The sequence below is a fragment of the Zootermopsis nevadensis genome, unplaced genomic scaffold, assembly GCF_977971745.1.
Source record: "Zootermopsis nevadensis isolate Lab colony 2312 unplaced genomic scaffold, Znev_1.0 Znev_ptg000008l, whole genome shotgun sequence".
Lineage (NCBI taxonomy): Eukaryota > Metazoa > Arthropoda > Insecta > Blattodea > Termopsidae > Zootermopsis > Zootermopsis nevadensis.
Window position 1 is genome coordinate 12,978,524 of NW_028259140.1, and position 18,733 is coordinate 12,997,256.

At 35.1% G+C, this 18,733-nt stretch overlaps 1 protein-coding gene across 4 annotated transcripts in view; it reads left to right on the forward strand.

Annotated features, from left to right (window-relative positions):
* Positions 1–18,733, forward strand: part of LOC110829206 (ATP-binding cassette sub-family C member 12) — a 48,644-nt gene that overhangs the window by 7,417 nt on the left and 22,494 nt on the right. For all 4 annotated transcript variants that reach the window (XM_087345133.1, XM_087345134.1, XM_022062703.2 and 1 more), the window contains exons 5-18: positions 13–160; positions 2,689–2,885; positions 3,720–3,810; positions 3,890–4,072; positions 5,545–5,692; positions 5,776–5,918; positions 8,853–8,963; positions 9,682–9,866; positions 11,532–11,622; positions 11,996–12,192; positions 15,193–15,336; positions 16,303–16,429; positions 17,629–17,774; positions 18,620–18,732. In XM_087345133.1, coding sequence (XP_087201259.1) covers positions 13–160; positions 2,689–2,885; positions 3,720–3,810; positions 3,890–4,072; positions 5,545–5,692; positions 5,776–5,918; positions 8,853–8,963; positions 9,682–9,866; positions 11,532–11,622; positions 11,996–12,192; positions 15,193–15,336; positions 16,303–16,429; positions 17,629–17,774; positions 18,620–18,732 — 2,024 coding nt within the window. The remainder of the gene's footprint in view (positions 1–12; positions 161–2,688; positions 2,886–3,719; positions 3,811–3,889; positions 4,073–5,544; positions 5,693–5,775; positions 5,919–8,852; positions 8,964–9,681; positions 9,867–11,531; positions 11,623–11,995; positions 12,193–15,192; positions 15,337–16,302; positions 16,430–17,628; positions 17,775–18,619; position 18,733) is intronic.

The window sequence follows — 18,733 nt, forward strand, 5'->3', positions numbered from 1 at the left end:
TATTTCACGCAGACTGCGTTACATCTGGAGGGAAGAGGGAGTGAGCACAGGACATTTGGGCTCATCTTTATTCACTGTGATGTGGAGGTTTGTGAAAACACGCGTGATCATCGCTGCCCTCATCTACATCTTGGGACTGACATTCAGCATTCTAGGGCCTGTAAGAAAACTATTTTGAAGCTGACATTTTCTTACATAGTACAAAGTATATTTGTGAGACATGAAAATATATTTCTTGTTGTGTTTATCTCTTGGTTGGAGTTTGCAAGTTTCTTATTTTGCATCTTTGCAACATTTACTATAATGAAAAAGTAATGTCATGTCTTTCATTTTATAAAATGTGCATGTTAATTTTAATGTAGGATGAAATACTGAAAATCATAGTACATATACCATGTACACTGGTGTATGTACACCTGCACACACATGCCTGCCCATGCATTCACATACATAAATATACTACATCTGTCTTCAACTGCTCACTATGTTTTGTGAAGTAGACTGTGTAGATGAGAGAGTTGGTCTTTCACTTTGGAATATCAAAGTGTAGAATTCTGTTTAACAGCATAACACAGAAAAACATGGACAAACATTTATGTCTTGAGTGGGGTTAACACACAATTACAGTGTTTGACAGAACAAGAGTCTGAGATTCATGTCTTAGACCATGCATACAATGTAATTGCCATATATATATATATATATTAATAAGAAATGTATTCATTACTTGCATTCGATCCTTTTTGCTGACTGTGAAGTGACAATCAGAATGCTTCATCGGCAGATAAATGAGTTACTCAGTATTATTTTGATTTCACAGCCTAAGGTGAATCTTGGCAAATGTAGCTGTCGCTCAATTATTCTCATTGCCCCACCAGTTGGAGAACTTAAGAAGTATGGTAGCCTTTTCTAGGGAAGATGCTATGCATGCTGACTCTGCTTATTATCAGTTACTTGGTCAGGCTGATGAAATACATAAGAACATTAGTAAAGTAAAGTTAAGCTGTCCCACTATATGTCATGTAGGTGCTTGAGGGGGGGGGGGGGGGGGTATAGCTCCTACTCATTTTTAACCTTGGCACTAGATGGTGAGTGGTCAGCATCATACCCCGGCCATGCTTTACCTCCGGGAAAGGACCCTAGTACCCATTGTGTAGGAGGCTGGGTAGGCCCCAGAGCTGGTCTGAAGAGGCTAGAGGAAAAATCCTCTGCCCCCATCGAGAATTGAACCCCAGTATTCCAGCCTGTAGCCACTCACTATACTGATCGAGATACATCGGCTCCTATTTAAGAATGTTATGTGATCAAAGATTTATGTGGAATTTTATGCAGTAATTAGACACATTTTTACTTTGAAATTCCAGATGTGCTGCTAGGAAATCTGCCTCCAAACTATATGAGGTATCCATAAGTTGGTAATGTGGATTTCATCTATTTACAAAAAGAAAATTTTGTTTTTTTGAAATACAACTCTGAGAGTGAGTGTAAAGTTATAATGAAATCTGGCAAGTGTATTTGGTAGCACATAGAGTACATGTGAACAAGTTTTTTCACATGTGAAGCAAAACAAAAATCTAAATTGCATTTAAGAATCTCTGTTGTGCACTTCCGTAATGTGATGTGTATTGACACTTAGAAAATGGAGCAAAATGTTCATCCTCTTGCAGAGGAAATGTAGACCCAAGTTTTATGGAAGTTTAAGTTATTTTTATTATAATATTCAGTTTTTGTTGGTTAGTGTAGAGATATTTGAATGTTCTGGCTTTTGTAGAACACTATATTCCTGAAGGTAGGGAAGGTTGGTTACAACTAAAAGGAAATTAGCACAGTTTAAACAGGATTGGGTACAGCATGTTAAGGGGATGAAAAATATTAGTTACTGAAAATAACTTTTAAAGTACCAAGCTATTAGAAGACAGGGAGCCAAAGATCTTGACTGCCATTAAACAGGCCACTAGGTTGTTACACTCATGAGGCCAGAAGAGTCCATTCATTTGTCTAACTTAGTGACCAGAAGAAGAATAAGATGAAATGAAGAAGACATATTCAGTATTTTTAATGCTAGTTTTTGTTGCATGTGTATTACTCACAAAATTTAGCTGATGTTTGTCGTTGTTAAGAAGTTGTTATTAATAACAAACTAATTTACTGATAAATGAAATGATGATAAATGTAATGAATAATTATCAGGAAATCAGACATGTGAGAACTGTAATCCAACATTTCAGAGACTGGAGGTAGACGCAGTCTCTAAAATGTTGGATTACAATGCTATTTTCAAATGGTTGATTTCCAAAAAAGACGTAATTGCATTCAGTCATCTTAAAAGCTTTTATATCTTATATCATGGTAAATCGTTGAGTGATTATAAATGTAACAATTTATGATCTGTCTTATTTATGTACGTATATGGTTGAAAGTTTGCCTGCTTGTGCATGTGTGATCTTTTTATCTCTTTGTTTAAAAATAGGCAGATCCCAGAACTGCAGTTAGAGGTGACAACTTTTAATTTTGCATGCTTTATATTATGGGAACTGTTGACATTTGCCCTTTAATTTATCAATCATTTATTCACCATTGCTTTTTTATGTACTTCAAACTTCTGTACTCCAAACTTTTTATGTACTTCTAACTTGATAATTTTATAGGGAAGCACCTGGTATGAATTACTGTTCTTCTCCTTTACAGGTTATTTGTCTGCAAGGTTTCCTGTTTGCCCTGAAAGGAAGCAGAAATATCAGTGATTATAACAGTACCAATAAAACAGTGAGTGAAAACAGCAACAGTGTCATGAAGATACAGGCGTTTATATGGGCCGTGGGTTTGATTGCTACCGAATTGGTTTCTGTGTTGCTAGTTGCCTGGAGCTGGAGCATCATTTGTAGGTTAGAACATGAACTAATTTACCGATATTTTGAATGTGGAGCACCCCATTTCTTAGGAACAGAATTATTGTGGTATAGAATACAACGGAATAGAGCAGAATAGAATTTATTTACATTTCATCAGCCCTTCACAGCACCAAGCTAAGGATATGGATTACATCTTAATGCAAATATAATAATTAATATCAACATTTTGTTAGAATATTCTATTACACAGAGCAAAATGGTTATGGGAAATATTTTCTTCATAAATATCTGCAGCACTTTAAGAGTCCTTAATTGAATTGAATTTATTTACAGAGTAATAACCGTAATTACACTTATAATTGAAACTTATTTATACTCTTTAGAACCTTTAAGACTAAGTCAAAGATAGACATGACTCACTGTGGAGGCCTGGGTTCAGTCCCAGATGACTTAAAGTGAAATGTGTAGCTGTCAAAGTCATAATGGAGCAAATTATTCTAAGTTTTACTCCATTGGTCATCATTAAACTATTGCTTCTTACTTACCTATCACCACCACATGAGGTGTCTGATATCCCTGACCAAGTAGAACATTATCATATCCTTAGTTCTAAATTAGGGGCCTTGGCTCTGAACCAATATTTTACTGGTCTCAGAGTAAAGGCTGTTAAATTAAATTCTTAATTTATTTTTTTTTTGTATGTTAACAACAACTGGAGTTCCAGTATACTGTGAAACAATTTACCAGCTGCCTTTGAAAGGTTTTACATCACCAGCCTACTCACTCTGGTGCAGACAGAATGTATTAAACTTCCACCTTTACTGTTACACCCATCTTGCATGTTTGCCAGTGTGAGTTTATTTCCAGGACTGCGATGCGATTACGCTCAGCCAGCATGGCTCTCATCTACAACAAGCTAGTGCACCTTTCCAATGTAAACACCATCTCTGCACAGCAGGTGAGCATGTGTGTGTTTGTACACATGTGCAATTGAGGTATGGATTGAGTAGAGCTCTAAACTTGTGCTGTTTTTTCAGATGGTCACTCTGCTGGGGATAGATGGACAGAAACTCCATGAGACAGTGTTGCATGGTTTTTACATTATCACAGCACCAATTGTGTTTCTGTTCTGTATTTTGTCCTTTATCTTCATTTTGAGCAGCACAAATTGTGATACACTGATGATAATGTCTATATTTATTCTCACGTTTCCTCTGTTGGTGAGTTTTGATAGTTTTGATTCAATCACTAATTTGTATTTATGTTAATTCTTTGTTTTATGAATAACTAACAAATATAGTTAAACAACTCTAAAACCACTATTCAGTCAATGCATATATTAGCTCTTTCATTGTTAGTGAAAGTGAATGTGTCTATAGGCTACGCATTAGCCAGTAATCACACTGTTATGAGCATTTAGACTCTTGTGCAGCACTGGGCAGCTTTTGTTCAGCAATTTTAAAGATACACTACTTGACCACAATTTATTCAAAGTAATGTGAGTTGAGACACGTGTTTGTCGTCACTGAGGAATATTATAACAAAGTTATTTCTTAAAAATAACAGCCTTCAGATTTCTTTCAAGTTTATTACACTGATGCTCTCGATTCATAACACTTCCCATTACATGCAGTGATATGGCTGATGATATGACATTCATTTTTTCAGAAATTCTATCTTTTTGATTATTAAAGTCTGCTGGATGTGTCTGAAACACTTTGCTTTTCAAATAGCCCCATAAAAAGAAATCGCAAGATGACAGATCAGGTGAACAGGCAGGCCAAGAAATGTTGCTATAGCAGGAAATTATTTGATGTTCAAACCCATTCCTTAAAGTGTTCATCAACCGCTGATGAGTTAATTTTTGTAGAAATTAATGCCATATAATCGGCCATATTACAGCATGTAATCAATCTTGATGGACATCTGACAGGTGTTATTTTCAAAATGTAACTCTGTTTTAATGTCCTCATTAATGGCAAACACTTATCTTTCAATTCACATTACTTTGAATAAATTAGGATAAACCATGATAAATAATGCATCTTTAAAAATGATGAATGAGTGCTGGATTCCTGTACATTTAAATCACTTTTGCATTTAAAAATTCAGATGTATAGGACTGTGACAGACCTATTCTGATCAGCCTAAACTGTATTAATATTGGTTGACAGATGACAAAAGTTGATTCTACAGCATGTTGTACACTTTGCAGAACTGTTCTGACTATATCACATAGCATGCTCTTTCACACAGTGGAATTTTCTGTCTATAACAGTGAAAGGGTTACATTGAGGTGCATTAAGTTACTTAAAGTGTGTGACACTAAACAATGAAGATAGTCAGTGGGGAAGGGAACTTTATATGATAACTTATTTAGCACAGTTTATTGTAATTTTATTTCTGGGTTGGTGGATATTTATAAATAACCAAAAAAAGTTTAGTAAAATGTAAGCTTAGTCATACATTCATCAGAATTTAAGATAAATGTGCATCTTTTCTTGTTGTATTAAACAAATTATGTTTTAAAAAGTATTGTAAAATATGTGTGTAATTTGGGTTGAATGTTTGTTTCTCTTTTTTCTTACCTGGCATTTACTATTATTTTTGAAATGGCTTCTTGGTGATGCGTGCTTTGTGTAGATCTGCTTAGCATGTATTAATTTGCCATTAAGTATCTGTACCATTACAGTGTATGTTGGTTCGGCTGGCCAGTAGCCTAAGTGCCAGAGCCACCGCACTCTTCACTCGACGGCTGGCACTCATGTACGAGATGCTGACTCACATCAGACTTGTTAAAATGACTGCTTGGGAGAGTATGTTATCCCAACAACTTACAGGTAAGCTGTTTGAAGCTGTAACAGTTGATGCAGGTCTTTATATAAGTGTTCCTGACTTTAATAAGTCTCTTCTCTTTTTACAGGGGCTAGACACCAGGAACTGGGTTTCAGAAAGAAACAATATCTCTGTGATGGATTCTGTACATCTATAATACTAATCATACCAGTCATGGCTTTTGTCGTGTTCCTGTCTTCCAGAATGGATTTACATCTTGAATCTTTTGAAGTTTGTGGCTTTAATCAGTTTTGATATAGAAATTAAATATTTTATTACATTGTGTATTAAGTAATTTTTTGAAGTTAAGTTACTATGTATACTTATTTCAGATTCTATAGATTGAGTATTAATACTTCTTGCTTAGTCAGTAATGTCTGTGTCTCTTTTCTTATGATCACTTTTTGTACGTTTTATAATTGTTGATTATGTTTTCGTGGTCATCAGCTCAAACCTTAAGGTCACGGTTTCAGCTTTGTTTCTGAAGTCGCTGGTTTAATTTTGTTAGACCTTTATTCAAGTCTAAATTGTCATTGGTTCAGGTGTAATTGTCCATCAGTTTTTGTGGTCATTTAAATCATATTTTACAAACAGTGGTAGTTTAATACTTCTTCAGTCTTTCTGAAGTTATGATCATTGGCTCAGATTCAGTTCTTCTTAGTCATTCTGTAAATAGATGATGGTCTTCTGGGTTGTTATTCTGTTGATGGAGGCAGCAAGCACCTCTGAAGCTAGTGTAATCTCACTCTGTCTATATAATAATTTGTTCATTCCTATGTGTTACAGACATAGCTTTTGCTGCCATTCTTTTTATATTTATGTAATGCAGAATGTAGGAATTACCAAGTCATGGTTTTATGACCATTGTGTCAGGTGTGGAGGAAATGCCATCACTAGAATTTAGGGGGAGTTAAAGTTAAGTTCTTGTTTGTTTATTTTTTCATTTGTTAATAGTCCGGAATAACCATAGAAATCGAATCAACTTAAATTCTTTCACCAACCTCCAGCCATTGTTACTCAGCCCTTAGTGTAACAACCTTGCCCTTTCTTTTTATCCTATTTATATTATGTTTAATTCTTGCATTCTATAACTCTGCATGCCATGTATGGTCTCTTATTTGGTATGGGCAAAAGGTATTGTCATGATTATTCATGTAAATATTTTACATGGTGCCACATTGTGGGTGTTAAGATGTTTGTATATCTGTGTTTTATTTCACCTAATACAGTACACATTCATCCCCAAACACTTCTCAAAATATTTCCTTTTCATTGCATATATATGAATGTTATATTGGACAGTGTCCAGTTGTGTGGTGTACATTTAAGAGTATCTACATGACATTTTTGGTGTTGATTCTGGTCCCATAGTCAGGTGACTGATTATCATTATAATGCTAGATTTGTTATTACCAGACCGCCAGGACAGTTTCCAAAATAATATAATGTATTCACTCAAACTGGAATGTACTCTAGGGACATCATTTTCAGAACTTCTTATAAAAGTGAAAGTTTTTTATGGGGTGATACTTCACTCAAACCAGAAAAATCTTGTATTGCTTGGTGGTAAATCTTGTAGCTCCCGCTGGGAGCTAGGAAATGACAGTTGCATTCTGGTTAATCAGTGAACACACTCTGTTTGTAATGAGTCAACCACTGTTACATTCTCTCAGAATATCATTACATCTTTTTGCACAGATTAAGGTTTAAAAGCATTTCATTTGAGATTTACAGAAATGTTTGACACATCAGTAGTTATTACATTTTTAAGAGGATTAAATATGGATAAGTGCATAATATGTTGATGATGTTCTTTTGGGTTCTGAGGCTGAATGGATTGGTTGCTAGATACCCAACATTTTGGAGAAGCATATTGGAGCCAGACCCTCCCTGCAAAAAAACCCCAAAAATCCATATAATCTGGTAGAAGTTTACCAGCTTTTCAGAGGTCCTTGCTGCCTCCATCAACAGGGTGATGAATAAGGTGCATGTGAGGAATCCATTTAAGATATAGGAGCAAGTCAGTCAAGGCAAGGCTTTAGCTGGATCAGTGGGGAGTTTTGTCAGGATTAGGCAAGGGCCTGGGAGCCATTCTGAGAGGGTGGGTATCATGGCCTGGCTGGCAGGAGGGGAAAGGGCATGCAAGTAAAAGATATCTGAGAAAGTAGCCCTTATAAGGGCCCCTCAGGACCCAGCAGGTGGATCACAGGACATAATTGAGGTGGGTGGGTATCATGAGGAAGACGAGGAAATATAAGAGGAGAAATGAACAGAATTACATGAGAGATCAAAAAGTGGAAATAAGAACTGGGGAGGGCCAAGTGGTGTCCTGAAAAGGATAGTGTACTGGCCTGGTTGCCATGCAGGACTGGTGTATTGGATGTGTCATATGTCCTTTGGGAGAGTCGATGAGGGGCTTTTATGACCTGCTCAGGCAAGAGCCATCCTTCTTGTTAATGTTATTCAGTGTAGCTCAATCTCATTGGTCTCCCTGATAAAATCCAACCTGTTTTGTCCTTTGCTTACTCCATAATTAAGAATATATAGTCTTTAGGGTAGACTATTTTGTATTTGCCACAATCTGTTTGTTTTATCTTTGAAGTAGTCTTATTGATTTTAGCTTGCTTGATTTTCCAATCCATCCAGTCTGTAACTGTGCTACATCAGTCTTCAATTGAGAATGTTTACCAGACATCAGTGAGTGAAGGGAACCTTGTGTGAATAATGTGTTCTGCTTCCCATGAATAACTGTCCCGTCCTTCTACTCAAACCATCCTGCCATGCATGTAAAATTGCTCATTTTTGTCTTCTAATCTTCTTACTCAACCACAAGTTGTTGCAGCATCATTCAGTTACTTATGTACCATTTTCATTCATTCCTTGTGGTCTTTGTTGAATCTTTATATTCCTTCCTTTAGCCCTTTCATCTGTGCATCACAACATACATATAGTCCAGCTGGCCATGCATCACAGTACCATACCACACTAAACCATTAACTCTGGAATTGGAAGTCCAGCCAACAACCTTGTAGTATGTGGTTCAAATTTCATACTCCCATTTGATAAGGATTAATGCTCCATGTTATGTTTATTTATGTTGAATCTGCTGTAAATTCAGTTAACTGTTCTATTCATCACCGAGTCTCTCTTAATACTCTGTTTCAGGTATTTCCAGTATTGGCTCTGTTCTTTGGCCACATGAAGGATTCCCTTTTCTGGTCATGGCTAGGAATGAAGAGGGTTTTAGATGTGTTTTCTTCATTAGAGAAATTTAAGGTAATAACAAGTTGACATGATTTGTTTTGGGTAATATTTGAAATTCTGTTTACTTTGTGATCATTGCAATATACAGTAGAATCTATGACAGTGGCATGATTATTACTCTTCGCAGTCATATAGCGTGACTGAGCATCTGAAGAAAGTTAAGTTTGCTATAAGGGACCTCTGTTTCCCTTCTTTTAGAATTACTTGTAGTGTCCCATTATTTTATAAGCTGTTGTTTGATGCACAATATAGGACTGAATAATATATTATTCTGTAAATGTTGTGTACTTGTCTTTCCTTTGAATGTCTTACATGTAAACATTTCTATCACAAATAATATAGATTAAATTTGCACTATACACTAGAACATCAGTAATTTTGTTTCCTTACCAATTCAAAAGTTTGTGCACTGGAACATACTGCAAACTTTCAATTTTTGTGCTTCATTACATTTGAGATCCAGTGTCATTGCAGTTCATTGATAATTAACCTGTCAAAGCCCAATGGCAACTCTGTGTCCCACCCACTTAAATAATAATCAACTCTCATTTTGTATTTGTGGGTTCCATATGATCCTCACTGTAAACAGCATCAACTACTTGATCTTTGCAATGGGGAAATGTGGTATTTTCTTTGTAATATAAACTGCTTTCTTAAATATTGTTTGGATGAGTCACATCTTCAAAGGGATATCTTGTTGTAACAGTCTTGCTGCTGTTACTGTTTTCAGAGTGTATTGTTGTTGAACGATGCAAACAAGTTTACTGAGAAGCCCATAAATCGTTTGATGGCAGTAAATATGTCAGATGCCTACTTTGTATGGGGCAATGTGGCAATTCAACAAGATGGCCAGAAAAAGAATACAAATAAAAAGAAGAAGAAGAAGAGGAGTGCTGAATCAAGAAAGAAGCCTTTGTGAGTCACTGATTTTCATATGAAAGAAGAGGTGATCAGGAAGTTAGATATGGACACATGTTCTCAAATTTCTATACTTGGGGTCACATTTACCCTTCCTTATTGATTCACAGGCTGCAAGGTTACAAATAACAATTTATTTAAACTTCATTACAATTTATTATAAATGTTACAAACTTAACCATTGAAAACACATTGACATATTAGCCTACACAAAAATTTTATTTAGAATTTTTTTTTAATTTTGTATTTTTTTAAATGAGTCACAAATAAATGTTGAACTTAGGCAGTAAGTACGGTATTCTTTATTATGCAGGTTGATGCATTAAAAAATATGTGTAGGCTGCATAAAAAAACACTGGTGTGCTGCAAGCTCAAAACTGCTGGATTACTGTTTGCTTAATTCGGGAAGCTAAGCCCAGTTGAGTCAGATGTGAGGGAGGTTTAATAAAAACTTCAAAGTTTGACTAGGGTGTAAGGTTATGTGTTGTTATCATTTGGAAAAGTGTTGGACTGCAATCATTAACATAAATGCAATTAACTATTTTTGTTTTGTTTTTAAGAATAGCATATGAACTTCACAATGTACATAATGTTGATGGAAAGTGTAGGGTTATGAAGAATAATGATCAAGAAAAACGTTGTATGATTTATTTTTAAGCTGCTATTCACATGAATGAACTGAGGAAAGCAATGAAAACTCACGGTCAGGATAATTTTTCAGGAACACGGTTCTTCTCTGTGAATTTCAATCACTTACTCGAAACAAATTACTTAAGCAATCTTGGTATCCAAGATAATTGTGTCAATAATGTGTAGATAATTGTTATTATCTGACAGTGACCTCAGTTTCTGTTGTTGAAACAGTGTTCTGGCAATAACCTTGATTCTAATTGTTGCAAATGTGTACCCAAACAATTATCCTGGGTCATGCAAGTTGCCTATTTCCTAAGAAACCTGCGACAGACATGGATAGTCCCTTCAGATTTCTTCACTCATGCTAGAGAGTGAGGTAACCTAACCTAAAACTGGTACAACTTAACAATTCTATGTGAACATATATAGATATACATGTACAATTACACTTTTTTCTTCTTTATCTGAAGCTCCTTGAGACATATGTTACATGACAAGTAAGGCTAAGTTTAGGATAGAGCTTTGCCATTTTAGTAGGTATTACTCGGTAACATCAGAATATTCATACTTTTAATATCAGCCTCATCTTTATACAGTACACAAACAGGTAACTAGTTTCTTGTTACCTTATTACAGATTATTATGTCATACAAGTATAACCTTTGTATCTAGTGTCGAAGAAATGTCATTGCAGTATCTAGATCAATTTAATACATATTTGGTTTATGTTTTTGGGTTTGTCATGTAAAATATGCTGACAGTCATGCCAGTAATCAGTAGCAGTTGACTTTACTTTCAATTAATAAGTGATTTAACAGCTTGGAATTTGAAATAGCTACCTCCAAAAAGTAAGTAAGGTGCTCTGCTACTAAAATAATGTCTTCATTCTGGTAAGCAGAGGACTGATGTTTTCTGCTTTTTTATCAATGTTTATCTTTTCTTTTCCGTGTCTGTAGTTCTGCAGTTGTTCCTTAGGTAACAAAGATGAACCAGACTGCCCTGCTTCAATGTTTTTCTCTAAATTTTCAGGAACATAACTATTGAGTTGGATGAGGTTTCAGCAGAAGATAAATCTCAAGTGAAGCCCACACTAGTGGACATTACTTTCCTGGCGCCAAAGGTGAAGTCCTTTCAGTATTATTTTGTAAAACAAATTAGAGCAGTTAAGTCTCTAGCAGAAAGCCTTTGCAGTCTGTTTAAGGATACTGTGATAATGACATTTTAAGAAAATCTAGAAATAGTTTCTGGATTGTTTAGTGGCAAAAAAGTGCAGCTAACACATTTTCATTGTCAGAGTACACTTAGTAGTCGATAGAAAATTTATGAAATGTGACGTGCATACATTATAAATATTGATAACAATTAAAAATAACTTTTATTCATATTATAAGGACTGGAAATAGTCCAGAATTGATTTACCCACAGTATTCTGTGTGAGAGACTCAAAAACTGTTGTGCCTAGCTGTACAGACTTCATGACTTCTGATTTGTAGGGTAAGCTGATAGGTATTTGTGGAGGACCCAAGAGTGGGAAAACTTCACTGCTTCTTGCTGTGCTTGGTCACCTTAACCAAACGTGTGGACAAGTGCTGCGAGATGGAAACTGTGCCTATGTTGGGCAGCAACCCTGGATCTGGACTGCCAGTATCAAAGACAACATTGTGTTCAAGGAGCCATTCCAACATCAGAGGTAATCATCACCTTCCCTTGTCTGTAAATGGAAACAACTGTTCTAACTCTGATCACCAAATGCAGTGGTAGACTACAGTAAAATTCATAGTTTCCTGTTGCATTTAATGTACTGAAGTATGAAGATCAAAATTTATTGTTTGACAGTGTCAAGATAAAATGAATTAAGCTGTGAAGCAAAGGTTTGAGAATCCTGAAATATGCAGCATAGGCATATGTGAGGTCTGAATTTTGAGATTAGATCTAGTAAAAATCTCAGTTCAATTTTTCAGCCTTAGACTTGAAGAATTTTAAAAAAAACTGCTTTTGCATTACTCAAAAGAATGAAAGCTACCCAATCCATTGCAGTTGTAACTGTTGGCAGTGTGTCAATAGAGTCTATCTGTATCCATCTATCTGCAATTTTCTATATTTCTGTGTGTGGTGTTGGATTTCTGTCCTCCAGCCACCATATCATTACAGAAATGGCAATGCCAACTTGGTAAGTACATACTCTGGTCTATGGTGGAGCCATCTGAGCACTTTCTAAAATTTTTCATTTCCATTCATGTACTGGGCATTTTTCTATAATTTTGCTTTTTTAATCTGATCTGTTTCTGTATAATTTTAGTGGTTTTAGTACCCACAAAATATGTGTCATTTCTTCTATTACCAGCCATTTGCTCTTCTGAGGAGTTGGTTATTGTTTATATCATTTTAGTGCTGATGTGGTTTTGTTTTCCTGTTAGCCATTATTCTTATTCTAATTATTATTATTTAATCTATTAGGTAAACCTGCATTTGAGTTTTTTTATTTAAATCTACATGTTTGGCAAGGAAAAATGGTATGCTATGTGGTTACTTGTGGTGAAATTACTTGGAAAATCAGATATCATCACTCAATAGTTAAAAACTGTTATGTCATTGAAGAAAATGCAAATTAATATGTACATTCATTGTTTGTATATTTTAGTTTCTGGGAATTATATGCCATAAAAGTCTTCATACATTGCTTATTTTTTACCCACGTAATTTGCTAAACGTTCCAGTTAAGGTTTGACTAGTTTTAAGGGATGCATCCTGTTGTGTGTGTGTTTGTCATTAATGTTGACAGTCTATGCAACAATTTTTTGTTATATTTTTAATGTTTATTTAGGTCATTACATGTTTCAACTTTAATTGGTCATCTTCAGGATGTTCCCTCTAATTGTTCAAAACTAATATATATGGCTGAAAAATTGTATACGTATTTTCTGTTGCTGCAGTTCAACTACAGCTTTCCACTGGTAACATAGTCCATTCTCCTTAAATGCATAAGCTGCTTAAGATACAGTCCATTATATGGTGAAGTCAGCAACAGAAAATATGTATATAATTTGGCAGCCATACATATATTAGTTTTGAAAAATTAAAGGGATCCTCTTAGAGATGACAGTTAAGGTCAAAACATATAGTGGATCTTAATAAATATTGAAACTATAACAAAAATTTGTTGTGCAGTTGGACTGTCAACAATTAAGGTTACAGTTCTGATTTTTGCATTTCCTGCAATTTACACCTTTTTTATTAATACTCAATAAATTGTAAATGAGAGCTTTCATTATACTTTGTAATTCTGATTACACAGGCATAAAAGCTATCCCAGTAAATGCCATGTAGGCACTTGTAGGGAGAGGAGGTATAGCTCCTACTCATTCTTAACCTCGGCACTAGATGGGGGTGAGTGGTCAGCGTCACATCCTGGCCATTCTTTACCCCTGGAAAAGGACCCCAGTACCCATTGGATGCAGAGGCTAGAGGAGGAAAAGTCCTCTGCCCCTGTCAGGGATAGAACCCCGGTCACCCAGTCCGTAGCCAGTCACTATACCAATTGAACTACTGCGGCTCACACACAGGCATAAGGGATTGAATATAGTTTTCTACCATGCACTGAAATTTAAAGTTTTGAAGATTTTTCTGCCACATCCATAATTGTTCAACTGTTACATCATTGGTGTAAGTTATAGATAGTATACATTAATAGACTTTGCAGTAAAAATATTACATGTACCTATTAATCAATTTCTGTAACAAATTTTTAGATGCAGTGAATTGTGAGAAAGGACCTGAAATTTGTAATTACAACTTTCAGATTCAACTTCATCTTCACTGGGAATCAAGCCCACAATCATTTTCGGAGGTTGTGGCTTTTGTTTCTGTAACCTTTTCTTGAAACAAGCTTTTATTCTTCTATCATGTTTCATTTCTGAGCTGCAGAATTGTTGGCAATTGGACTCAGGACAACTTGTCAGGAATGTACCCTTTTTCTGTAATCTCGAGACAAACAACTTTTGTGTTGGCACCGGTCTTTTATCATGCTTTGCTTATGAACTACAGGAATTGTCCTCACTGGCAATCAAACTCAGGACACTTTCCTAGAGTTTACCCTGCTATGTTCTATTTTTGGTCACGAGGAATAAGTGTGCCAAGTTTTGTGTGAATCAATTTATCCCTTCTTGACCAAAATATGAACATATGAATGAACATATACACAATTTAAATTTTATATGTAAAATTACTAAATATTCCTTCCATATATCTTTCATGTTTGGTAAGAAGGGATTAAGTCAAATGTAATTCGTACTGACGTAAAGTCTATTTTACGATCACTGTATATATTTATTTATTTATTCCATCAAATTTTATTCATGCTTCTTTGTGGAAATTAATTCAGTGGCTTGAATTTAATTAGTGTATGCTAATGCCTACATTTCTTTAGTGATGTGAACATGGTTCTTTATAAACTAGGAATGTAGTATCACATTACACTTCACAGTCATTTTAAAAAAAATTACAGCAGTTTCTGCATCTTCACCATATGGTTGCAGTTTTAGCATGGTATCTCACAGCTGTAACAGTTTTCACTTAATAAGGGCTCTCTCTCTCTCTTTTTTGGAGAGTCCATGTTTTTGGTTGCCGACTGCTTTATTTATTGTAGAGAAGTTCTTAAATCTGTGAAACAATGTTTTTTGTTTATTGGCAGGTACTATAGAACTGTTCATAGTTGTTTACTTACTGAGGACATTGATAAGCTTTCTCATCATGATGACACGCTGATTGACGAGATGGGGCTGTCAACAGGGCAGAAGCAACGCATTGCTCTGGCTAGGGCTCTCTATTCCAACAGGTGGGACTAGCAGTTGCTGATTTTTCTGGGAGCTTGACTCATAGATATAATCTTTAGCATATAACTCAAAGTAATAATTTCAGATCCTGACTGGAACCAGCTATCCTGACAGGTTCTTGTAGTTTTCCTCAGTCTGTTCAAGTAGCTGCTTGAATAGTTCCTTTAAAGGAGTTTAGGACCCATTATTTCTCACATTTTGCTACTGTTCAATTTCATTGGTAACTTTAATTTGATGATTTTATACTGATTAAGCAATGTTATCAAGATTTTTATAAAAACTGACCAATAATACCATTAGTAACGAAGTCTTTATTTTAATTTTCAGATTTATAATTTAGGAGACAATTTTGAAACTTTTGTAGAAGGGAAAATTGATTCATTCTTAGCAGTCCACATTTTATTAAAAATTTCTAGATTTAGAATTGCAGCTAATAAAATACAATTTATTTTATGAATTTTTGCTCTTAAGGCAATTAAATGTCACTTGAATCTGGCAATGATGTTGTGCGAGGAAATTTAAATTCCCATATCTTAAAAGGTTAAATTCACAAGAATCTTGCAACAGTTCCTTGTTGGCCTCTACCTGTACAGCAAGGACGAGGGTAAGAATGCACATCACACACAACAGCTTAAGGCAGAATTTTCATTTTGCCCTGTTGGTAGGATGGAAGTGAATATTAAAAATGATGGCTGAGGCATGTTAATTTGAAATTGAGACAGTAGGTAACCTTACATTCACAGAGTTTAATTTACACCTTGTCAGAGGTGCGGAAGGAGACAGCATGTGGAAGACTCCATACTGATTCTGTATGGACAACCTTGAATCTAGGACCTTTCTGCATGGAATACTGGTACCATGCCCCTAGACCCTAGATCCCCAGATACAAATAGTAGTGTATAAAACATGATTACAGCCATTTCTGTGTATCAGACTAATTAAACTAAACTGTCCTATGTCTGTGATAGGGACATATACCTTCTGGACAACCCTTTGAGTATGGTGGATGTGGATACAGCAGCAGCAGTTTTTGACAAGTGTATCCTGAAAGCCCTCAAAGATCGAACTGTCATTCTTGTAACTCGTCATGTCCAGGTAGAGATATCAGTCCAAGAACGATTTTTTTATGTCTATGTATATTGCTAATTTTGTATAACAGTGACATTGCATAGTTCCTTATTCTCATTCAGACCGCAAACTATTGTAAATATCAGGCAACTGTAGAAATACTTGCAAATTATTTGGATAAATCTGAAAGCATTTTGATATTTCACATTGCAGTCATACATTATTTTCATTGTTAAGGATAATCTTAGTATTATTTTCATTAATTTGATAAAGTATATAGAAAGTTAAAATGAAATAATTTGTGTACTCATATTTTATCTCATGAATCATAATCAAAGAACATTACCATTAGTATCATTAAAGAATTCAGGGACTTTGCAGTTTCACAATTATTGTCCACAACAAAAATATTTATATTTAAGTATTGTTTAGTAACAACATGATTTTTTAAACACAGTGCTTTAAGTTTTCTTTAGTTACAACCTTTAGTTTGGAAAATAGATACGCTGCCAGATAACAGAAATATTTCTTGTACCTAGTTATCGGATATTTTGTGCTTGTTACTGGCATTTTCTGTAAATACTTGAATAAATGTGAATAATATCTTTGAGTGAACTGCAGAATTAGCATGCTCCTTACACATAGTAAGGGATGTTAGTTTTCACATGACAACAGATTTCAATAGTGGTTGTCATGTTCCTGAAAACAGTGGCATCATTAAATTTTGATTTTTTTTTGTGTATGCTACAAAATTCACTGTCTGCAGTTTGTTCAAGAACATATCTTCTTTTACTGTACTCATTTGATGTTGGCTTTCTGCATTCATTGCATATATTGTTCTGGTTTTGTTGCCTGCTTTCTGTGTTCAGCGCTACAATCGTACAAGCCTATTTATATGTTGCATATATAATTTCTGGTTCAAGAATGCATTGTAGAGGATCAGTATGAAATGGGAATCCAGGTGAAGAGGTGGGATAGCCAAGTTTTAATTCCAGAATTCCCTAGTACAGACAGTGTGTTTGTTATTCAGTTGTTGTTTTAACAAGAACAGTGGTGTTGTTCAGTAATCAGTAACTAAAAAGTTCTCTGGCTCTTCTGTTTATAAGGGTAGAAACTGAAAACATGTTGGCAGTCGTTATAAATGATGCTTCCTGCATGTTCCCTTGAGAGTGCCTTGCTGCCAAGAATTACGTGGTTTTCCATAATATAAATTATTTCCTTTGCAGTTCTTGACCCGCTGTGATGAAGTTTACCTGATGCATAGAGGTAAGATTGTTAAATCAGGCACTCATGAGTTGCTCTTGCAGCAGTGCCCAGAGTATTCCAGTCATATCAAGACTTGCATCTCTGACAATGTCAAGAAGTATTTTGTGTGAGTATAGATGTTTGTTTAGTGATTGTGCTTTCTTCATGTTTGTTTAAGACAGTTGAACTATTTTGATATTTTCAGCCAATATTTTTCTAATCCTTTCATGGATATATGTCTATATCTGGATATAGTATGTGTCTCACTTTATAGCATAATGTATTATAAATATTTATGTAAACATTTACTGTGCCTCATGTATGACATGTACCACAGAGGTTTATTATAGTAATAGATTATAATGTCTTTAAATTACATTTTAACCCTTCAAACCACAATAGTGACTAACTACATATACCACCTGCTTTAAAGTTCCATCAGTGTGCATTTTAGGTACAGAGTGGGTTTATGGATTTTGTGTGATTTTCAGAATAAAAAGTGATTATTAGCCTGAACAACAGTGACCAGTTGATCTTTGTAACGTTTCTTTCACATAGGGACTGAATTTTTAAATATTAATTAGACAAACTTCATGCTTCCGTGTGGTAAATTACAGAGAGATCTGACTTTCCTGAAAAGAAGTCACTGTGGAGATAGAATTGTTGTGTTTTCTGTTTGTGTGCTGTTTTGTTTCTTCTAAGGTTTATGGCTGTGAGTAATCATTGCAGATGAGTTGACATCAAGTCCATTAACCAAAAAACCAACCAACCAACCAACCAGTCATTAGTAAAATATTATTGAGCACAGTTTGTAATTTATTCCATCTACTAAGAATCACTAAAGTGTAACAAGACAAAGCATGTTAGATATATTATTCTCCTCATGGTCATGATACTATTTTAATCATGTGCAGTGCCTTAGTTACGCAAACTTTTTCATGGTGGTATGTGAATTGTTTTCTTTGAACACAGAGATACTAGCCGGCGGCATGAGAGTATATCTTCAATGGCAGAATTCATCAGTCAAAATATATATCATACTGACAGCACTGTGAATGTTGGGTCCCTTGAAAATGACACAAAAGG